General features: G+C 41.7%; 1 protein-coding gene across 3 annotated transcripts in view; it reads right to left on the bottom strand.

The window, feature by feature from the left end:
* Nucleotides 1-9170: 9170 nt before the first annotated feature.
* The window catches only part of aimp1a (aminoacyl tRNA synthetase complex interacting multifunctional protein 1a), a 47666-nt gene continuing 33065 nt past the window's right edge, over nucleotides 9171-23771 (bottom strand). For all 3 annotated transcript variants that reach the window (XM_078209421.1, XM_078209404.1, XM_078209412.1), the window contains 3 exons: nucleotides 19071-19270; nucleotides 15226-15394; nucleotides 9171-9407 (listed from right to left, as the gene is read on the bottom strand). In XM_078209421.1, coding sequence (XP_078065547.1) covers nucleotides 9241-9407; nucleotides 15226-15394; nucleotides 19071-19270 — 536 coding nt within the window. In that variant the 3' untranslated portion in view covers nucleotides 9171-9240. The remainder of the gene's footprint in view (nucleotides 9408-15225; nucleotides 15395-19070; nucleotides 19271-23771) is intronic.

The following is a 23771-nucleotide window of genomic DNA, read 5'->3' as shown; positions in this document are numbered from 1 at the left end:
ATAGATATTTGCATACTGACCCTGAAGTGACGGGCATTTGAGCAGGACAGGTTTCACCATGTCAACCGTGGGCCGGACCTCAGGCGAACAGGGCCCATTTTCACTAACATGAATGGGATTTGTTAGGGAACAGAATTACAAAGTTCTGGAATCTAATTAATTGCGTAGAGGATTAATGGCGACTGAAATTTAGCAGTCAGATACACTGCCGTGGTCAGAAATCATGTGGTTTATGATCACCATGCTTAAGATGATTTTTAAATTAATCTATCATCTTTAAACGATGCAACCTTTTTTGCTCCAAACCTTTAGCTTTGTTTTTGAAGCAATAAGCTGATCACAAAGTTGAGAGCATCTTCACATGCATGAAACTATGGGTCATTAAATTTTGAGTATGAGCCCTGGCTGAATTAATTGAGATGTGGAGATGCCGGTGTTGGACTGGGGTGGGCACAGTAAGAAGTCTCACAACACCACGTTAAACTCCAACAGGTTTATTCGGAATCATGAGCTTCTGGAGGTGCTGCTCCTTCATCAGGTGAGTGAATTAATTGAGACAGTATAATATAGAAACATAGAAAATAGAAGCAGGAGGAGGCCATTCGGCCCTTTGTGCCTGCTTCACCATTCATCGTGATCATGGCTGATCACTGAATTCAATATCCTGATCCCCCTTCCCCCCATATCCCTTGATCCCTTTAACCCCAAGAGCTATATCTAATTTATTCTTGAAATCACGCAACCTTTTGGCCTCAACTACTTTCTGTGGTAGTGAATTCCACACATTCACCTCCCTCTGGGTGAAGAAATTTCTCCTCACCTCAGTTCTAAAAGGTTTACCCCTTATCCTCAAACTATGACTCCTAGTTCTGGACTCCCCCACCATCAGGAACATTCTTTCTGAATCTACCCTATCTAACCCTGTTAGAATTTTATAAGTTTCTATGAGAATCCCTATCACTCTTCTAAACTCCAGTGAATATAATCCTAAGCGATTTAGTCTCTCCTCATACGATAAACCTGCCATCCCAGGGATCAGCCTGGCAAACCTTCGCTGTATTTCCTCAATAATAAGGATTTTGTTTCACACCTTGTAACAATGGAGCGATGTCTGAAAAAAACACAATTATCAAGTTAATTTGTCGTGTCTTGATTTATCCAGATTAGAAAGCATGGAGCCTTTTATTCTGTGGGGAGTGGAAGGAGGGAGAAGGGTAATGAAACTGCATTTACTTTGTTCTGTATCTAACCAATAATAAAGATGTCTTATGTTCGTTCAATACAAGTGTCTTTACATTTTCAACAGTAATCAATGAATGCGAAGGCGTACACAACCAGTTAAGCATGACCTCATGTTGTCAATGTGAAATTTCTTTAACTAAAGGGATGGTGAAGACACTTTGCATGTATCTCACCTCTGTATTTTCTTTGGGATGGCACTGTGACACAAATGGTTAGCACTGCTACCCCTCAGCACCAGGGACCTGGGTTCGATTCCGGCCTCGGGTGACTGTCTGTGCGGAGCTTGCACATTCTCCCCATGTCTGCGTGCGTTTCCTCGGGGTGCTCCGGTTTCCTCCCACAGTGCATGGATGTGCGGTTTAGGTGGATTGGCCGTGCTAAAATTGACCCTAGTGTCAGGGGGATTAGCACGGTAAATGTGTGGGGTTTACGGGAATAGGTGGGATTGTGGTCGGTAAGACCTGATGGGCCGAATGGCCTCCTGTACTGTACATGATTCTATGAGAGGCAGTGTGCGAAGGAACATTAATAGACATAACCGTTAAAAAGGAAACAGTGTTAACAGGGTTAGCGGAATTCAGTTTGTCCAGGCTACTGAGGGAGGTCAGCAATGAAATAGAGTAGGCACTATCATTCATAAAATGGCTCACAACAGTTACAGTCCAATAGGTTTATTTGGAATCACGAGCTTTCGGAGCGCAGCCCCTTCATCAGGTGAGTCATTGTTACAACTCGTGGAGGCCTGTCTCCTTGCCTTGCCCCATGCTTGCGGAGTGATGCCCCTCAAACAAAGAGATAATCTCTAACAAAAAGAGATGTCTTCATGGACCATGACTAATGATGCAACTTAAACCTAGGCAGCAATGTTGAGTGAAATTACGAGGAGGGTTGTCTTTTACAGTTGCTTTTGCATTTCCCTGCATAAGGTTAGCACTATTACAGGCACTTAACTGGACGTGGAGCTCTTCAGTGCTTACTCACTCCTTGTTCCTGGGTCCCTGAACCACAGGAAATGAATAACAGGGTGGAGCATTTTACTAGCAGAACCGAATAGCTCCCTCAGCATTTTCCAATGATTCTGAGGGGAGCAGCTTGGAAAGAATGACAAAGCAGACTAGAAGCTCGGTATGATGAAGATTCAACAAAAGGCAGTCAGCAGTTTTGTTGTCTAAATATTGGAGCTTTCTTTAATCGAGCAGGGCTGTTATGCTGGTGTATCGACCAAATGCCGCAATATTTTATCAGGTCAAATTTAACATTACTGCAGACCTTCAAAAACAATGTCACTACAACTGAGAACACTCAATTAGGAGCAACTATTGATTCTGGGACAATAGTCTGTTCAACTGCAGCCCAACAAATGTTAAGCAGGCAAACCCAGAAAACCAGTCAAATAAGACACGGTTAAGCTACACATTACTATTCAACCTACAATAAGGCGAGAGAAAAGCATACAGTCCCCATTAACTTTCGGAATTACAAAAGTATTGCAGAAATTTGTCCGCCTTATTCTCTCCCTCAAGCCTTGAAACTTTTCTTATACTAGGTGATTTTGCCGTTACTGCGAAGGGGCCTTCCCTGTGGAACATATAGGATCTCAGAGGTGTGTTCTTGAAATGAAGAGTGTTTCTAGTATCCATACATTCAGTGATTCTATACCACAGGGCTACAAGCTCTTGCAAGTGGACACTAATGTTCTAGGTACAAAGGCATGAGGGCATGACATGCCCAGAACTCCATGGGAGCATTAGAGATACTTGGTAGGCATACAAGGGTAAATTTACCACAGTCCGAGGTGACTACTCTCCCCTTTGAGGGGGTGAGCTGACTGGTGGTGATTTAATCTGAGGATCGCCACACCTCAGGTGAGGGGCAAGGTTGAGAAGGAAGGCCTTCATAAATAACCTTAGCCAGCACAGGAATTGAACCCATGCCATTGGTGTTGTACTACATGACTAACCAGCTGTCCAGGCAACTGAGCTAAACCATATCGGCATATATATAGGCACACACGAGGCATATATACAGTGAAGTATAAAGTGGCCTGGAAATCGGGTGTCCTGGTATACAAATCACAAAAAGTTAATGAGCAAACGCAGCAAGTAATTAGGAAGGCAAATGGAATGGTGCTGTTTATTGCAAGGGGACTAGACTATAAAAATAGGGGAGACTTGCCACGGTTGTGGAGAGCGTTGCTGAGACCACATCATGACTAATGTACTGTTTTGGTCTTATTCAAGAAATTATGGAATTGCATTAGCGGTGCAGAAAAGGTTCTCTTGGATGATGCTGGGATGTAGGGGTTGTCTTAAGAGGAACACTGGCTGCATGGGTATCCATTGGAGTTTAAAAGAGGCACAGTGGTTTGATTCCCGGCTTGGATCACTGCCTGTGTGGAGTCTGCACGTTCTCCCCATGTCCATGTGGGTTTCCTCCGGGTGCTCTGGTTTCCTCCCACAGTCCAAAAGATGTGCTGGATATATGCATTAGCCATGCTAAATTCCTCCTCAGTGTACCCGAATAGGCGCTATAGTGTGGTGACTAGGGGATTTTCACAGTAACTTCATTGCAGTGTGAACGTAAGCCTACTCGTAACTAATAAAATAAAGAATGGGAGGTGCTTTTTATGTACAAGATCCTGAGGATACTTGACAGGATGGATGCTGAAAGGGTGCTTCTTCCCTTTATAGAAGCGACTAGAACTAGGGAACATAGTTTAAAAATAAGGGGTCTCTCATTTAATAGTGACAAGATTTTTTTTCTCTCGGGAGTTGTTTGTCTGTGGAATTCTGTTCCCCACAAAGCAGAAACAACTAGTCATTGAGTATTTTTAAGGCTGAAATAGAATGACTCCTTTGTCAGACAAAAATCTAAGGGCATGGGGGCAAACAGGAATGCCACTATCAGATCAGCTATGATCTTTTCAAATGATGGACAAACTCAAGGAGCTGAAGTTCATGTGTTTGCACTCCAAAATGTTTGTAGCTTAGCTGGCATTGCTTCAGCAAGGTCTTTAAATAGTAAGTGCTTTACCCATCCCCATCATAGCACTCAGCTGCAACTCAATATCATCTCTCCATTCTATAACTTTTTTACATGCATCTACTGCCACCAAGACAGTCTATATTTCTATGCAGGGTATAAAATGCAGAACGAAGACCTAAAATTAATTCCTTACCCTTCTCAATGTTCAGCACCATCGCAAGGATTCATGATAAGGTACAAATCCCCCAAAAGAGAAAAAGGACCCAAGTGGTGCAGATTCTATCCTTTCATTTCAGTCCTAGTTTAGATCACAAGAACAAAATCGCTTAGTTCTGACGGCTAATAATGTGTTTTTAACAGCAAAAGACTGAGGCAAAACAGTCTGAAAATATCCTTTGGAAATCAATATGATCTTTCCTCAATTCTGAGGAAAGATTGTCCCAAAAGCACAGATGATGTGTCCTAAAACATTACCCTGTTTCTCAGCACAGATGCTGCATGACCTGCTGAGTATTCCCAATATTTTCTGTTTTTATTCATTTGTGAAAGTCACTTTGCTTCGCTCTGTGCCTTGCTTCCTGGAAAGTGAGAAACATTTGCCCATCAACATGGAGAGCTATTCTGGATATCTTTATATGACAGAATAGAGATGGGGGTCAATTAGCTATTCCCAGATAGGTGCAATTATTATTATTCACTATTTAACATTTCAAAATTATGGGATTGAAATCATGAGAAATTGACAGGATAATGAATGTGGAACTCAATTCCAGTTTTTTGTATTTGCTGTTTTCTTTTAAAGCAAGGGCATCGAAGTTACCAAAGGAGCAGTGAAAGGTTTATAGCAAATGGCTTTAAAAAATCTTTCATTCTATGCGGTACTTCAAATAATGGCCGCGATTCTCCCAGAAGTGCTGAATTGGTGGGAAAACTGTTCTAGATCCCGACTGTTCTGTCAGTTCAGCTTCTGACCTGAACCTCCGCACTCTGTGCACTGCAGAGGTCGTGTGAATCTCATTAAAAACACGGGGGGGGGGGGGGGGGGGAGCCTATTCGTGCCAGTGTCTGACAGTTCTGGAACTCTGCGAATGTGCAGTGGCCCCGATCTGTCAGTCTCCCCATTTGCTGGCCAGCCCGGGACCATCACGGCCCCCACAACAATTCCTAGGCCAGCCCTCACCTCCCACCCACCCCCCCCCCCCCCCAGAGCGCCTCAATGCACAGCCCACCCCCCCCCCCCCCCAGCAGTGGCGATCCCACCACCCCCTCACCCCAGCAGATCCCCTCCCTCCCCCACTGACCCTCACAGGGTCAGACCCCCACGTGGTTAGATCCCCACAGGGTCAGACTCCCCGGCAGACCACCCCCTCCCGGCTGACCCTCCCCCCCCGGGGTCAGAGTCCCCGGCAGACCACTCCCCCCTCAACCCGCACCAATCGCTGTCCTCCCTCCATCCCAGGCCGATCCGGTCTGCAGACTGGCAGCGGGACCCCCCACCAATTTCCCCTAAGCCCTGCCCACAATTGGCCCCACCCTCTTTGATGGGCATGGGCACTTTGCCCCTTGGGCAGTGCTGTGGGCACAAGCTGGCACTGCCAGGGTGCCCATGCCCAGGAGGCACCACTCCCCCACCGCCTAACCCCCTGGGGGGGGGGGGGGGGGCCCGATCACCCCCCCTTCATTCCAGCGGGGTCTCCCGCTAGTTCTCTGAACGTAGGGAGCTAGTCTGAACTCCGCCAGAATGAAGTACTCCTGGTGGGGTGGGCGATTCAATCGGGACCTGAAAGTTTCTGATAATGACCTGCTAAACATATTTAAAATACATTTTAAAAAGATTCAAATGACTTACCTGCCTTCCTGCCGGTTTCCAGCGCGGTCTGACCGGCCACTGTTCGCCGGCTCTGGGAGATGCGTATGCATTCCCGGTCCATGCGCAAATCCCAGGACAAGGCCGGTGACGTGCATCTCCCACCGCGACTCACCAGAAAAGTTGCGGGTCGCGATGGGAGAATCACGGCCCATATTTCAATCTTTTATCCGAATTAATTACTTTGAAATCACATCAATTATTACGTAGGAAATTTGAGCACAGCAAGAGTCCAAAAATAGCAATAAGCTGTAAGTATCACTCCTTAATTCTCTCTAAATGCTATACCACGAGATCTTGAATATTTATCCGAACCACAAAATAATTGATAGCAGACCTTGGTTCAAGGAATCCTTGAGCAATACAACATTGCCTCAGCATCGCCAGCCTAAAACTATATGTACAACTCTTAGGGGGTAATAAATGGCATCCTAAAATGTTCATAAATTGTAAATCTAACCTCTTAAAATGTGCAATTCTATTGTCGATCCAGCTTCAGCCCCCGCACACACACTATATTATTCTGCACAAATGGCATAAGAAAAAATACTGGTTTCAAGGAGGAACTGGGCAGGTTCAACAAACACGATTCAAGGTCATCAGATGCAGGACAGAATACTATGGATAAGTGGACTAGATGGATCAAGGGTCTATTGCCTAAAATTATTACCATGTTTAATCTTTGCCTCACAGTTCCAAATGGATCGTCATATCAGTCACCTTCAAAGCTGCCATATTAAAATACTTGTTCCATCATTGTCAATTTTCAGATTTACTTGCTTAGACATCCCAAATTTAAATTGGATAATTCTGTCATAACAAGGTATCCCTGCTGATTGAACTTGAATTCCATTTGAGATGTATGCAGCAACATATTGCTTAGAATCATCACAAAGAGATTCAAATATAACAAAACATAGCGAGTTTTGCTATGAACACATGACAGCAAGACTGCCGACCTCGGCTCTCCCTATCTCTGTACTTTCCTCCAGCCCTATGGGATACTTGCACTCCTCCAATTCCAGCCTCTTGAGCTATTGGCAGCCTTGCCTTCAGCTGCCTAGGCCTAAGCTCCTAAACTTCCCTTTTCCTCCTTTAAGACACTCACTTAAACCTACCCCTGCGATTAAGCTTTTGGTCATCTGCCCTAATATCTCCTGTGGCTCGGTCAAATTTTGTTTTACAATGCTCCTGTGAAGTATTTGGGATCTTTTAAAAGGTGCTATATGAATACAAGATGGTGTTCTTGTAATAATCTAACCAGTATATTAGGACTCATGTTTTTTGAATCGTGCCGTGGTACTTTTAACATTCATGTGGTCCATCGGGATAGAGTGTTAAGAGTTCAGTTTAATATTTCACCTGAGCAATGGGCAGCACGTACATTGAGATACACTGAATGGCAGCCTAGATTATGTGCTTAGAACCTATTGAAGGATTTGAACTCTCAATTTCAGACTCTCAATTAAGTGCGACCAACTGAGCCAAGCGCTAAAGTAGTAGTGTGTTCAGGACTTGAAAGGCTAAAATACTTAGCATCAGTTAGCATTGATCCCGTTTTTACTATATTTATATAACCATGGTCCCATGGCTTGAGTGATTTAAAAAAAACAGCGTTTAACAACTTCTGCTCCTATTTTACAACTTTGCAGATCCAATCATTCTAAAATTCATGACATCCATCTACCAATCTGTCTATTGTTGCAAAGTTGAGTTTGTGAAGTTGGAATTTGATGTTGATAAAGATGCAAAAAATTGTAAAAATGCTAGCGGGAAAAACATTGCATGGTCCCTTTAAAAGCTGGCAAGTGTTTCGGCGCTCGGAGGTTTAAAATGCAAAGTACACACAGAGTCCCAGACTGAAACATTTGTGTCAAAAAGTTAAGCAATAGTCTTGACAAAGCAACCTGTTTTATTTTAAATTTTGCCCAATCAATTTAAAGCAGGCTCTCAGCTACCAGGAACTTATAACATTTGAATTTGATGGTGTTGACAAAAATCAGACCAATCCTATTGTCGGAAAATTAATAGGTCATCACAGGTATAAAAGAGAGTGCAAGGGGTAAAAACAGGAGATTGCAACTGCCCCCTCTCAAATCTCGAGAGGGAGGGAGCAGCTCTCCACCCTGCCAGCTTCAGATCTCTCTTAAGAGAATGCACCATTTAACCAGCGAAAGGCACCAAATCAAGAGGAACTTAGACCGAGAAATCAACCAGAAACTCCAGAAGGTTCCGAAAGACACAAAACCTGGTTGTATATTTTTTGAGAGTGACTAAATTCCATTTTCTTTTGCTAATGAATGGGCTTGTATTTATTTGAACAGCATTCCATTAGAATCTTATTTTATTTGGTATGTTACTTGTTTAGTTCAAGTTCTCTGTTCGTTAAACGTTACTGAAGGACAGTTCACCTTCCCACAGTCTTTTAATAGATTACGAGGTGAAGTATTCCTCTTTGGGGGATTTGGTGTTACTTCTCAAAAGGGGGACAACAAAAATAGCAAAAGCGGTAATATTGGAATTTCTACTGCATTTGGATTCCAAATTTTTTGAACTTAGTTTACATTTATAGCTTGCAGACAGCCATATGATATCAATAATCTTGATTAAATTCTGCAACAGAATGCGGGAAATCATTTTTCAAAGTATTGGCAGGAATAATGCAACTGAGTTCTCTTTACACATTAAAATACCTACTGGGAAAAGGAAACAACATTTTGAATAAATCTTGGGTATGGAAGTGTTCATGAATCAGTCACTGACTTTACACAATATCTGAAAGAATGGTGATTAATAGACCCTCAATGTAATTTTCTGCAGCTGGTGTAGTAAAAATTATTCTTGTACAACTGGAGCACATAGAGCAGACTTTTAAAAACATCTAATCACGTGTATTAAAGGTATTACACCGTGCCTTTATCTCCAAATAGATTTAGTGATTAAACCATACAATATTTCAGTCATAGTATTTACGGTATGCAAATTAAGCCACATCAAACAAATACATCTTTTCCATCAATGTAAGCTGATGGAAACACAAACGCACACAAACAAAAGTGAATAACTCATAGCGACGTAATGTTTTCAAGTATTTATTGTGCTTTCTGCAATATTCCACTCTCAGTGCCACTGTTGGGACATAAAAGTTATTTGATTCCACTATTGGCCATGGTCTGAGCCTTGCAAATGCCCTTTCCTTTCACCTCAAATGGCGAGCCTTTGTATGTGGCAACACACTCTGCATTTGTGCTCAGGTCAGGCTGAATTTGATCCCATATTTTCTTCTTTGGATTTAGCTCCTTGTCAGGTTCACCTGAAGAAGAGGAACGTAAAGAGATACAGATACAAGCTTAATTTATTGTTGTGGGGATTAAGTTATTACAGCTCCACACTCGAAACACGAATGGTAATATAACCTTGATGCTGAAATTTAAAGTGATGCAGAGAAACACAGGCTTATGGAAGCAGATACAAATCTCTAGCAGCAAGACTAGAGCCATTTAAGAGGCAAATTTAGATTCTGATGCATTATACAGGAACTGAATAATGTAAGATAGAGGTGACAAACTTGTAAATGATGTGGAGATGCCGGCGTTGGACTGGGGTAAACACAGTAAGAAGTTTAACAACACCAGGTTAAAGTCCAACAGGTTTATTTGGTAGCAAAAGCCACACAAGCTTTCGAGGCTCTGAGCCCCTTCTTCAGGTGAGTGGGAATTCTGTTCACAAACAGAACTTATAAGACACAGACTCAATTTACATGAATAATGGTTGGAATGCGAATACTTACAACTAATCCAGTCTTTAAGAAACAAAACAATGGGAGTGGAGAGAGCATCAAGACAGGCTAAAAAGATGTGTATTGTCTCCAGACAAGACAGCCAGTGAAACTCTGCAGGTCCACGCAACTGTGGGAGTTACAAATAGTGTGACATAAATTCTAGAATCCTAGAATCAGAATTTATGTCACACTATTTGTAACTCCCACAGTTGCGTGGACCTGCAGAGTTTCACTGGCTGTCTTGTCTGGAGACAATACACATCTTTTTAGCCTGTCTTGATGCTCTCTCCACTCCCATTGTTTTGTTTCTTAAAGACTGGATTAGTTGTAAGTATTCGCATTCCAACCATTATTCATGTAAATTGAGTCTGTGTCTTATAAGTTCTGTTTGTGAACAGAATTCCCACTCACCTGAAGAAGGGGCTCAGAGCCTCGAAAGCTTGTGTGGCTTTTGCTACCAAATAAACCTGTTGGACTTTAACCTGGTGTTGTTAAACTTCTTACTAAACTTGTAAATGACAGAGGTCATGGGGAACGGTTGGGAAGGGTCACGTTCTATTCTGCCATTCAGCTCTGACAAAGGGTCATCCAGACTTGAAACATTGGCTCTATTCTCTCTCCACAGGTGCTGTCAGACTTGGTGAGATTTTCCAGCATTTTCTATTTTTGTTTTGAGCATCCGCAGTACTTTGCTTTTATACTGGATGAATGGATCTCCGCAAAGCCTTTCCTGAGGCTGTGTAGTAGTTAATTCCATTCCACTGCCATAACTGCATCTAGGAGTTGACTCCCATATGCCACAACACTGATATACCGCTGCGATCAGGTGCCTGCTATTGCTTTCTGATTTACAACCTTCAGCTAGGTTATGAAATAAATTTTGCAGCATCAGCTCCAGAGCCCCGAGATAACTCATTTGGTTACTGCTTGAATTGGGAACCAGTAGCAGTCTTGGAAGCTATGTACAAGAAATCCAATTTAAATGTCCAAATTTGAATACAGTATGCTGAAAAGTTAATCAAATGTCTGAAATGATTTGAACACTCAATTTCCTCAGTGGAAGAATTCCCCTGGCACCAAAAATAATATCCAAGAAAAGCCAGGAGAAATAAACAAGATTTGATTGTGATTTTTATGATCTTTCCATAATGAGGTGCAAAAGTTGCACACAGAATCACAACCAAGTTCCAATCGACAGTCTGTATAAAATTACTGTTACTACATGGCAGATGGAGTTTAATTTAGATAAATATGAGGTGATGCATTTTGGTCAATTGAACCAGGGCAGGACTTACTCAGTTAATGGTAAGGCATTGGGGAGAGCTGTAGAACAAAGAAATCTAGGGGTACATGTTCATAGCTCCTTGAAAGTGGAGGCACAGGTGGACAGAGTGGTGAAGAAGGCTTTCGGCATGCTTGGTTTCATTGGTCAGAACATCGAATACAGGAGTTGGGATGTCTTGTTGAAGTTGTACAAGACATTGGTAAGGCGACACTTGGAATACTGTGCACAGTTCTGGTCACCTTATTATAGAAAGGATATTATTAAACTAGAAAGAGTGCAGAAAAGATTTACTAGGATGCTACCGGAACTTGATGGTTTGAGTTATAAGGAGAGGCTGGAGAGCCTGGGACATTTTTCTCTGGAGCTTAGGAGGTTTAGGGTGATCTTATAGAGGTCTATAAAATAATGAGGGGCATAGATCAGCTAGATAGTCAATATCTTTTCCCAAAGGTGGGAGACTCTAAAACTAGAGGGCATAGGTTTAAGGTGAGAGGGGTGAGATACAAAAGGATCCAGAGTGGCAATTTTTTTCACACAGAGGGTGGTGAGTGTCTGGAACAAGCTGCCAGAGGTAGTAGTAGAGGCGGGTACAATTTTGTCTTTTAAAAAACGTTTAGACAGTTACATGGGTAAGATGGGTATAGAGGGATATGGGCCAAACGGGGGCAATTGGGACTAGCTTAGGGGTTAAAAAAAGGGGTGGCATGGACAAGATGGGCCAAAGGGCCTGTTTCCATGCTGTAAACCTTTGTGACTCTATGACTTTACTCTTATATTCTCTGCTCCTACTTATAATACCATATACGCTCATTTTCATGCATTACAAATTTGAATCCATAGGTCACCTTGCTCATCTAACCCATTTTGCACCAGGAAATACTATTGTACACATCGGTTGCTTGTATTTTCTCACATTTATTCACATTACGTTGGAAGTGCCACGTGTTCTTCCATGTTGCTGACCAATCGACATCTTCCGAAAGTCTTTTACAGGGCTCCTTGCTGCTTACCAAACCTTTTCTTCAGCAAATTTAGAAACTATATTCCCTATGCCCAAGTTATTGAAATACATGGAGTAGATCTAACATTAACACTTGGGACACTCCACTTCCAGCCCTTTGTCAATCTGAACAATAATACATTCATCAAAATTCTTTCTTTCCCATCAGTCGACAATGTTGCTATACTTACTCCAACCTTAGAGGGTCTTGTAACTAGTCTATGGAGAGACAATTTATTACATGCTGTCTGAAAGTCTAAATATTTACAGTTATTGCATTCCTTTACCTATCCAATGTCACGTCTTTAAAAAAAGAACGATTAATTGGTCAAACAGGGAGATGAATTTTACAACATTCTGCTGAATGGAGTTGGGGGGTAGAGAAAGAGACACAAAATAAAGTGGTTAGCCAGCCCACTGCCTCCTTGCCTACTCCTTGAACTTCCCCCCATATTACCTGGGGTGGATAAGGCATCAGCCGGTCCACCCGCTCATGGGCCTATGGAGGCCCGTAGGAGACCAATTAATGGCTGCTTAAGGACCATATTCCACCTTCATCGCCATACCAAGTTCATGTGGGGAAAGTGGAATGAAGGTGGCTAGCCCGGTGGGTTTCACTGCTTAGGTAAAGGTGGCAGGACAGGGTGGGGGTCCTGTGTATCCATTGGGAACAGTGCCCACAATGGTATCCACACTCCCTCCACCCCCACATTGTGCCTTCCCCTGCCCTCTAAAATCCAAGAGCTACACCTTATCCCCAATGGGTCTCTAATCCCTCCCTGACCAAAATACCCAGTCCAGTATTTATGTTCTCCTTTCCTGGAGACCGTTGTAGTCCCTGTCACAACTTGCCTCTGGTGCTGTTAGGACCACAGAGCCGCCAACCAATCAGGTTGACTGGCAGCTCTTGAGGATGGGAACTCCTGTCCCCGAGGAGCAGAAGCCACTTTCTCACCTCATTATGCCGACCCCCAGCATATTAACTGCAAGATAGCCAGATTTGTGGTGTGATACTGACTGACTTTTCGACTGGGGGCATAGAGGTCAAGGAAGATGTACCCATGTAAAATTCCTCTATGGTTATTCATGTGTATTTCTAAATGTTCACTCATTTCATCTCACATTGTGGACTCTGAAGATTCTGTCCACAACTGACATTAGACTGATTAGCCTACAGTTATATCAGTTATCCTTCTTCCACTCCACTAAGGTATTACACTGGTTACTTTCCAATCCCTTGGCACAATTTCATATTTAAGGCTGAAAATTGCAGCCCCAGACTCTCAGCTCCTTTTTGACTTCTTTCAACAGCCTCTGGTCTGTGTAATCAGTAACAAATGACTTATTCACAATTAATTTCTTAGAACCAGTTTCTTTAGGCAATTGTCTCCATCAATCATTCCATCCCCATTTCCAATACACACACTTGGAACCATTTGTAAAATAACAAATGGAAAGTATTTAGCATGGAATTTAATGCCTCCCCAGTGGCATGTTTGGAGGCGGGGGCACATTTAATTGGCACAGAAAATGCCGCTACCTTCTTATCTCTGCCCTAATCAAGTCCAACTGACGCCTTTAAGTGGGCAATTAACACCAGTGTTAAATTCCAGCAGCAGGCAGGGCAGGGCAGTCGCCACATTGAGAGCTGAAAAGCAAACCATCTCGTATTTGCGTGCTGGCTCACAAGAGGGTAGGAGAACCCTCATTCAAAGGCATTCAACGCCTGATCAAGGAACCCATGAGGGAGCCTGCTGAGGGCCACCCCAATGGCTTTTCTTCTTCTGACCTCACTCTAGCCAGCAACCTCCACCCCACAACACCCTATCCTCACTCATTGATCCTGGGCTTCTAATGGCAGCATTGCCAGCAGTCACCACCACTCCCCTGGTGTGCTGACAAACAATGAGCAAATGTTGGCCTTTCAGGGGTGGGATTTCTGCCCAAGGGGTCCTTGTTCCTTGCCGGGTGAGACCCATCACCCAAATTAAATCTTGCCCATAATCTAAATCATATGTCCTTGTTCCAGAATTGGACTCATCCCTCAGCAGTTCCACCCTCTCTAGCTATTCTTTTGTATGCCACAAAAGGATTAAATGTGTTTGAAGTGCCTAAGACGATATTTTGCGTCAAAGGCCTATGCCTATGCAAAATGCCTTAAGTTTAAATCCATGCAAGCTTCCATACAAAACTATTAACTCAAGAGACTCAAGTAAGCAAACGTAGCTCCCAGGATACATCTCAGTTTATTCTTAAATATTCATTTGCTAAGTATGCCAGGGTTAGGGCTTCTGTTTATGAAGAACACAAACTGTAACACCACTCCCTAACTAAATGCAATCGAAGTACATCAGTATGGGTTCCACTGCATTTTTGTACCTGGAACAGTTTTTGTCATTGGAAAAGGCAATAGCATTTCTTTCCTAAGAATATTTCTAATACGTTAGTGGGCTACTTCACTTTCGACATTTAAAAATATTATTTAAATATTTATTTCTTCAGTTCCAATTTTAGCATATGACCATTCTAAATGGATTTGTGTGGAAAATTTACATTCAGGTTGACTGTAATTAGATTGGTATGTGAGCGGCACGGTGGCTAGCACTGCTGCCTCACAGTGCCAGGAGCCCAGGTTCGATTCCCGGCTTGGATCACTGTCTGTGTGGAGATTGCATGTTCTCCCCAGGTTTGCGTGGGTTTCCTCCGGGTGCTCCGGTTTCCTCTCACAGTCTGAAAGACGTGCTGGTTAGGTGCATTGACCCGAACAGGCGCCGGACTGTGATGACTAGGGGAATATCACAGTAACTTTGTTGCAGTGTTAATGTAAGCTTTACTTGTGATTAATAAATAAACTTTAACTTTAATTTTGATATCCGTTGGCAATCGGAAAGCACTATGTAGGATGTAACTATCCTTTCACCAAAGCTTAAAATTCATATTATAGTCACAAGCCAATTAAGGATTGTCAATGCATGTGAACATCCGTATAGGTTCACAAATGATCAGTTCAGTCAGAATCCCTTTTGCCGAGTATTAAAGATTACATATCATGATCATCTGCTTACCAGGGTAGTCCTCAAAGGTTACTCTATCTCCAGGCACAGCATCACTTGGTGGGTCCAAGATTTCAACTTTCTCTGGTGAGCTTGCACACATCACCATAGCCTGCGAGACCACTCCCCGCATTTTAGCTGGTTTAAGGTTGCATAGTATTATCGCCAGTCGATTTTGCATCTGCAAAAACAGCAAATCTTACAAGACTGTTTTCTAAAACGTTTTCAAAGACCTTAAATAACACTATCCTATATTTTTTATACAATATAAACACATCCAGGATAATAATGATTTTAAAATTCCAAGGGGTAATACAGTTCCGGAGGATTAGAGTGCTCTTGTATTTAAATAGTAATTTGATAGAAACACTACAGGTGCTAGGTAATGTAGGTGTCAATATGTGAATCACTAAAATGCAGTAGACAAGTACAAAGATTTGTCAAAAGGCTGGTTTATAAAGGTTAACACCCCGTTGGAGAGTGAGAATATAAAGAGGTGGTATTGCGATAGCTAAATAAAGTCTTGATTAGGCCACGTTTGGGATACTGTGTACAATCCTGGGTAATGCATCTTAAAAATGATATGCTGGCCTCGGAAAGAATGTATCCCCCCATTTTAAATCAATCCATTAGCAGCCACACCTTCAACTGTCTAGTCTCTAAACTCTGGAATTCACTTCCTAAACTCCTCCGCCTTTCTCTCCTTCTTTGTCTTACTTCTGAAAACCTCTCTCTTTGACCAAGTCTTTGGTTACCTGCCCTAATGTCGCGTGGTCGAGTGTTAACCCTCCTGTTACTATGTTAAAGGTGCTATATAAATGCAAGCTGTTGTTATCAGAATGCAACACAAACTCACCCAATGTTACAAGGACTCTCAGGGTTTACTTATATGGGCGATTACATAAGCTAGGTGTGTATTCATTGGAAGGTTTAGGAATGGTCCAATTGAAGATTTTAGGATTTTTTAAAAACTAGCAAGATAGAGAGAAACTTTATTCCACTGGTGGGGGCAGTAGGAAGATAGGGTTGAGGACAAAGAGACATAACTTTACAATCAGGACCAGGCCTTTGAGGGGAGATGTTAAGAAACACTTATTTATACAAATGGTGGTTGAAATGATGAACTCTCCACAAAAAGCAGTGGATACTAGCTTAATTAATAATTTAAAATCTGAGACTGGTAGATTTTTGCTGGACAAGGATATAAAATGATACAAGCTAAGGTAAATGGATGGAGTTAGACAAATTTCAGCCACAATCTAATTGAATGCCAGAACAAGTTCGATATGCTGAATTGCCCACTATTGTTCTTATGCTCATGATATTCTGGGGGCAAGATAGCTACCCATGGCCATCAAGTGTGCCTAGATGGTTCATTTTGATCAACCGAAAGGAATTCTAAAGTATACTTGACGGCGAAGGTAGGTATCACAGGTGATTAAACTTGCAACACTAATTCTGGGTGAATACCCAAAGGAACGCAGGGCTCTGTACTGGGACCCCTGCTGTTTGTGATATATATAAATGATTTGGAGGAAGATGTAATTGGTGTGATCAGTAAGTTTGCAGACGACACGAAGATTGCTGGAGTTGCGGATAGTGATGAATTTTGTCAGAGAATACAGCAGGATATAGATAGGCTGGAACATTGGGAGGAGAAATGGCAGATGGAATTTAATCCAGATAAATGCGAAGTGATGCATTTCGGTCGATCTAATGTAAGGGGGAGCTGTACAATAAATGGCAGAACCATCAGGAGTATAGACACACAGAGGGACCTGGGTGTACAAGTCCACAGATCCTTAAAGGTGGCAGCACAGGTGGAGAGGGTGGTGAAGAAGGCATATGGCATGCTTGCCTTTATTGGATGGGGCACAGAATATAAAAGTTGGCATATGATGTTGCGGCTGTATAAAACGTTGGTTAGGCCACATTTGGTATACTGCATCCAGTTCTGGTCGCCACACTACCAGAAAGACGTGGAGGCTTTGGAGAGAGTACAGAAAAGGTTCACCAGGATGTTGCCTGGTATGGAGAGTCTCAGCTATGAGGAGAGATTGGGTAAACTGGGGATGTTCTCCCTGGAAAGACGGAGGATGAGGGGCAACCTAATAGAGGTGTATGAAATTATGAAGGGCATAGATAGGGTGAACAGTGGGGAGCTTTTTCCCAGGTCGGAGGTGACGAACACAAGGGGTCACGGGTTCAAGGTGAGGGGGGCAAGGTTCAACACAGATGTCAGGGGGACGTATTTTACACAGAGGGTGGTGGGGGCCTGGAATGCACTGCCAAGCAAGGTGATTGAGGCGGACACGCTGGGATCGTTTAAGACTTATCTAGATAGCCACATGAACAGACTGGGAATAAAGGGATACAAACGAATGGTCTAGTTGGGCACATGAGCGGCGCAGGCTTGGAGGGCTGAAGGGCCTGTTCCTGTGCTGTATTGTTCTTTGTTCTTTGAAAATAGCAGACAGGTTCTCACAAAATGTTGCGCAACTGACTCTAGCGAACAACTAATGTGTGTGGGGCAATGGAGACTTCTGCAGGGAATCTTTGTAAAGACCTTCTAATAGTAGAATAAATAATACGCCTCATTACTGTGCATGATTCAGAAATGATAGACAAGTCTTCATTTAGACTAAGCAACATAGATGCCTCGGAACTGTTTTCAAACTACTATATATAGTTTTTTAGACCAATAAAGAAACCTGAATAATGTACTGGGCATAAAATAAATCCCAAGGATATAATTCTTAGCTTAAATAAAATGGTTAAGTATTATGGTACGATAAAGAGAAGATTTCAGAATATGCTATTATCCAAATTACATATTTTGCAAAGCAGAACATGTCCAACACAAAATTGCCTGGCACATGTTTTGGATTTCATCTTTTACAATAGCACATCTGGTGACAATGTAAAACACGTGAAATAAAGTGGAACAAACTGGTAAGTACTGAATAACAATTTCTCCATGTTGACGGTTTATCTGCAACTTAGAACATACTGTGCACTAGCAATTTCAAGCACCATAAAATATTACAGGAGTAAAATTAACAAGCTAAATGGCCTTCCAGAAGAAAGATTAAAGCACACATTCACATTACTGATGCACTAACACATTTCAGTTTCCTGGTGCGTACTTGATTTTGTTTTGTGCATAAAGCCTGGCTTGAAAATTGAGAGAATAACTTGAGAATTGAGCTGAGCAGTTGCAATACAGGATAAAATGATTTCTAAACCCATTCTTTTTTTTCCCCTCATACTACAGTTTGATTCTACGTTTTGAAAAGAATTAGCATGGTTACTGGCTCCCTCCTAACTTCTGTTAAACAGGTAACCAGAATCAGAGATTGTTTATTTGAGAAATTAATTCAACTGACATGAAGCTCGCAAACGTTTATGTTCATAATCGGGCATAAAACTTTGCTAACCGTGTTTTGCGATGTGGCTTAAGTTAAAATGCTACGTCATATTGGTTGGTAAAAGAACTGACACAAATGAAACAGAAATATTGAAAGCATATCACAGATCCACAGAAATGAGGATGGAAACCCACAGATGGGTGAAAGGCTAATAGAATTTTTCCTCTTCTCCAATTTACATTTAATATGCTGAAAAATTTCACTTGTATGTATTTCTTCTTATTTCAACCACCTAACCCCTTCTTCAGTCTGGAAAATAGACAAAGCATGGGCATCTCTATGAAATATTAGACTTTTACACAGCATTCTATATCCAATTTAATCATAGTGGTCGATCCTAAATTGCCATGGAAAAAGTACAGCAATACATGCGGCACGAGCTTCATATAATTTTCATCTGGTACTGGAGTGCTTTTAACCAAATCTTACCTCCTCCATGGGTATGTGTTTCACCAGTCCACTGACAACAGTCCTTGTATTTTCTTCACCAACATCAATATCTTCCAAATAGAGTGTGTCAGCATCAGGGTGCTTTTTAGCAGTGATGATACGGCCAATACGCAGGTCTAAGCGAGAAACGTCAATTGGTTTGGAATCATCTCCGCCTCCTGCGGTTTGTTTCTTCTCTCCTTCAAATACAAGAATCATCAATAATGAACATTTCAAAATCTCACACCTGTAGATAAGATACCAGAAAAAAGTGTATTTATCTGTGCTCAGAACAACTGTGTGCCACTTTATTGAGTAATGATCCAATATAATGTGATTTCACAACTACAGCATCCTTTGCAGTGAATCAGTAAAAGAAGACAACTTGGGCCGAAGGGCCTGTTTCCATGCTGTAAACCTCTATGACAACTATATTCTGTGCCAATTTTTTGCTTGAAAGTGTGAGTCCATGTATCTGAGAACTTAACAGATTTTTTTTTTTCAGTTGAAATGAACAGGCCATCAAGCATCTGAGTATGTCAACTCCAACCACTCTACACACTGAATTAAATCATTCTTCACTCTTCTCCCCACCATTTGCAACGCTCAATGCCTTGTCGGAAGCAATCGTTGAATAGTTAGGACAAAAGTTTGACAATTTCTTTCTGGTGAGGAAATGTGCAAATGGACAATTACTGAATTAATGCTACACAAGTATTCACCATTCTAAGGGAATGGTCAACAACTTACATGAGTTACAACAGAACAATGGACACTTTCAGTTTTTTAATTAATACTGTAAGAATGGGGAACACTGAGGCAAATATTTTAATTTTAGCATGCTTTAAATGAAAGCCTTACAATCTTTAAGGTACGTAATACAATAAGTCATCAAACTATGAATATTGCATTTTTTTTTGGAAAGAGGAGGAAATAAAGCTCAACATCCCACTACAACGCAACTTTGAAAACGCATGAAACCACAACAGCTCTGCAGGGACAAGTTCAAAATTAAATGTCTTCCGAAAGTAAGCCCCACAGCTGACTAACTATTAGGAAGTAGATCAAGACCACCCAAATAATTTTAATTCGAACCCTTAACCGATCTGGGAAGTAAAACGTTGCAGAGTAAATGCCATGGGAAGTAAACAAAAATCACCGCAGGCCGTATATTTCAACAGAAATTAAATAACTGACAGGCAATTCTAAAATGTTATGAGCACCTTATTTCAAGCTCTTTATAAATAAAAACACAGAAAGCCAACAAAACAACAAAAGGCAAAATGCTGTCAATGGTAGAAACCTGAAAAGGAAACAAGTGCTGGAAACGTTCGGCAGATAGAGAGCGTCTGTGGAGAGAAACAGATTTTTTTAAAGTCAAGGTGACCTTTTATCAGAACTAAAAAGAGTGAATTACTCTATTGTGGTTTTTTAAAAAGTGAAACAAGTTGGTCCCTGCATCACATTTTGTGGCATCACGATAAGGTAAGCTTAAGATTTGGGTGCGAGGGAGGACTCGGGAGATTATTTTCATGTTAAGTATCTTCCCTATGAAGTTACAAAAAGCATCATCATCATGGTGCTGAGACCTGTTTTTCAATCCAACACTGCCCCACGTTCAGCTGTGATTTGTGGGTCGATCTTCCCATTCACGGTATCAGTAATTGAATTTGGTTAACTTCATACAGGGAGAAATGTTTCACAAAATGTCATTAACCTGCAGTTCCAGAAGAAGTGATTGAGATATGAGTCTGCATGCGTTTCCCCCAACATGTAGAAATATAGCCAATTTCAGTAGAACACACTCACAGTTTAACTAAAGACAACTATTTACCAACTTGCTCCCTTGTTTGAACAGCTCATTATACATGCACATCATCAGGTGAGGATTTTTCTTTCTTTTTCTTTCCAGGATCTGGTACATGCGAAACAACAGCCTGGCGATGTACAAAAATCCACAGATAAGCTCTGACAACTAGCAGAGTGTTATGATGCCATTGCTGCACATTTTTAGTCCAAAGATGTGTGGGTTAGGCTAATTGGTCAGGGGGACTAGCTAGGGTAAATATATGGGGTTACAGGAATAGGGTTTGGGTGGGATTGTGGTTGGTGCAGACTCGGCGGGCCCAATAGCCTCCTTCTGCACTGTAGGGATTTGATGATTATAATTCCTGCGTGTTCATGGGAAAGTTGCCTGATTATGCAGAGTTGATTCCTTTAGAACTAGTTGTCATCTGTGTAGTCTGCTGTACAGATTTTTGGAGAGAATAGCTAAAGAGCAGGGCATGATCAGTAAGAGTAATTTTCCTCAGAAAGAAGGTAGGGGAGATCAAAGTTTTCACGAATGTCTGGGTGTGCAGTATGAAATGCATCACCTTGAGCAGCTTCCTTGAGAAGGATTTATTTATATAGTGCTTTATCAGATCAACCAGGATCGAGACCCCTGCAATTCTCTTCATGTGTTCAAACTTAAAGGCATTATCTAGGCTCAAACTGCAGTGCAACACAATACCTCTGCATTTTCAGAGTACGGGCTTTGGAGGAGAAGTGACACAGAGGTTCCATTTGCTTGTTCAGGCAAATGTAAAAGATCCAGTGGCACTATTCATCGGAGGAGAGATCGTAAAGGTTTCTGGTCAACATTTATCGCTCAATCAATACAATCAGAAGCAGATGAACTGGTCACCTCTCACTTGTCATTCCTGGGGCTTTGTGCACAAATGAGTTGCAGCATTTGCCTCCTTAAAAAAGTTAATACACATGAAAATAATTCATCGAATCAACCATGGCCTGATCGGTAGCATTTCTGAGTTTAAGTTCTACTCTAGGGACAGGATTTTCCGACTGTTCCCATCAGCAGGATCTTCCAGTCCCGCTGAAGGTGACGCCCTGCTATGGGCTCCCCTGCAGAAGAGGGTGCGAACAACGGGAAAATCCATTGACAGCGGCAGAAGAGGAAGATCCTGCTGTCAGGCGGGCCACCTCCACAGAACACACAGTGGGCTGGTGGGGCGTGCATACTGGCTGTCACATCTCTGACATCACAACAGTGACACTTCAACAGAACCTCACTTGCTTTGAGACATTTGATGATCCTGAAAAATGCTAAATAAATACAGGACTTTATTTCTATTAGCTGTAGACGGCTTTGGAACAAATTTCTTCGTTTTAGAACTGTGTTTTCCCAGTAAGTTCCTGTGGAAAAATATCCACTGTTTTATTTAAGATAAAATCTTAAGAGTCACTGCAAATAATAAAAGCAAAATACAAAAGCAGAGGCTGGAAATCTGAAATAAAAGGAAAATACTGCAAAACATTGAGGTCAGGTAACGTGTGAAGGGAGAAATTGTGTTAATGTTAATACTGTTTTTCTCTCCACAAATGCTAGCTGAGCATTTTCTATTTTAGCTGTAAATAATACAGAGTACCTTTGTGAAGCATTGCCACAGTTTATCAATTTTATAAAGAGTTAATTGACAAAATGCCAATGCTGAGACCTAGTCATGTAGCCTCTTGTTCAGATATTGCAAGCAGTTACATTTTAATTAATATTACTTCAAAAATACCATTTTCAATGAGCGCAAATCAATTTTCCCCAAACCAATGGATTAAAACGCATAGGTTTAAAGCTGAAGAGTCCACATTAAATGATTTCAAGAACATGCATAACTTTTAATCATTTATAAATGTTTACAGAGATTAGATATTTAGCAATGCTGTTTGAAATGTAAGCCAAGCATTGCTATTTTATTCATTACTCCTCTATTTAAAAAATACATACTTTTCATTTGCGTGATTCTCAAAATCTTATTTTACAATCTACACTCTTTGTAAAGCAGATTATACATAGCTGATTATTGAATAGTGCTCACAATTATGGTTAAATAAACTATCCAGTCTGCCAATTCTGTACCCACATTAGAGTACAATGCAATTTGGTATCCATGTGACAAACTGTTAAGACAGAACAAAACTTGCTGTTCAACAAATGTTTTTGCCATTCAGTCAATATCCTCTTTAATTCAAATTATGAGCTATCTGGAACATCTGTATTTGACTACAGGAACAAGAAAGAATTGCCCTAATATCCTGTTAAAATGCTGGAATTCTGGATCCACATCAGATAGCTGGCTCCACATAAAAATCCTCTTTCCATTCTATTAACAACAGCTTTAGGCTCACTGTTTTGGTGCCAGCTGTCTTATTCATAGAATTACAGAATCATAGAATCCCTGCAGTGCAGAAGGAGGCCATTTGGCCCATCGAGTCTGCACCAACCATAATCCCACCCAAGCCCTATTCCCGTAACCCCACATATTTAGCCTGCTAGTCCCCCTGACACTAGGGTCAATTTAGCATGGCCAATCAACCTAACCCGCACATTTTCGGACTGTGGGAGGAAACCGGAGCACCCGGAGAAAACCCATGCAGACACGGAGAGAATGTGCAGACTCCACACAGACAGTGACCCAAGGCCGGAATTGAACCCGGGTCTCTGGCGCTGTGAGGCAGCAGTGCTAACCACTGTGCTACCATGCAACCCAAATTATTATTTCCAATAAAAGTAAGGGTGGTGAAGAGTAGGGAGGTGGGGGGGTGAACGTGGAGACAAATGGCATGGTCTTAAAATGGCCTTAGAAACAAGCATCTCCAAAAGGTAATTTCCTGTAAACATCTATGTTTTTAAAAAAGATTGACTAG

Source organism: Mustelus asterias, chromosome 1 (genome assembly GCF_964213995.1).
Source record: "Mustelus asterias chromosome 1, sMusAst1.hap1.1, whole genome shotgun sequence".
In the NCBI taxonomy this organism is placed as follows: domain Eukaryota; kingdom Metazoa; phylum Chordata; class Chondrichthyes; order Carcharhiniformes; family Triakidae; genus Mustelus; species Mustelus asterias.
This window is presented reverse-complemented; position numbering and strand designations above follow the sequence as displayed.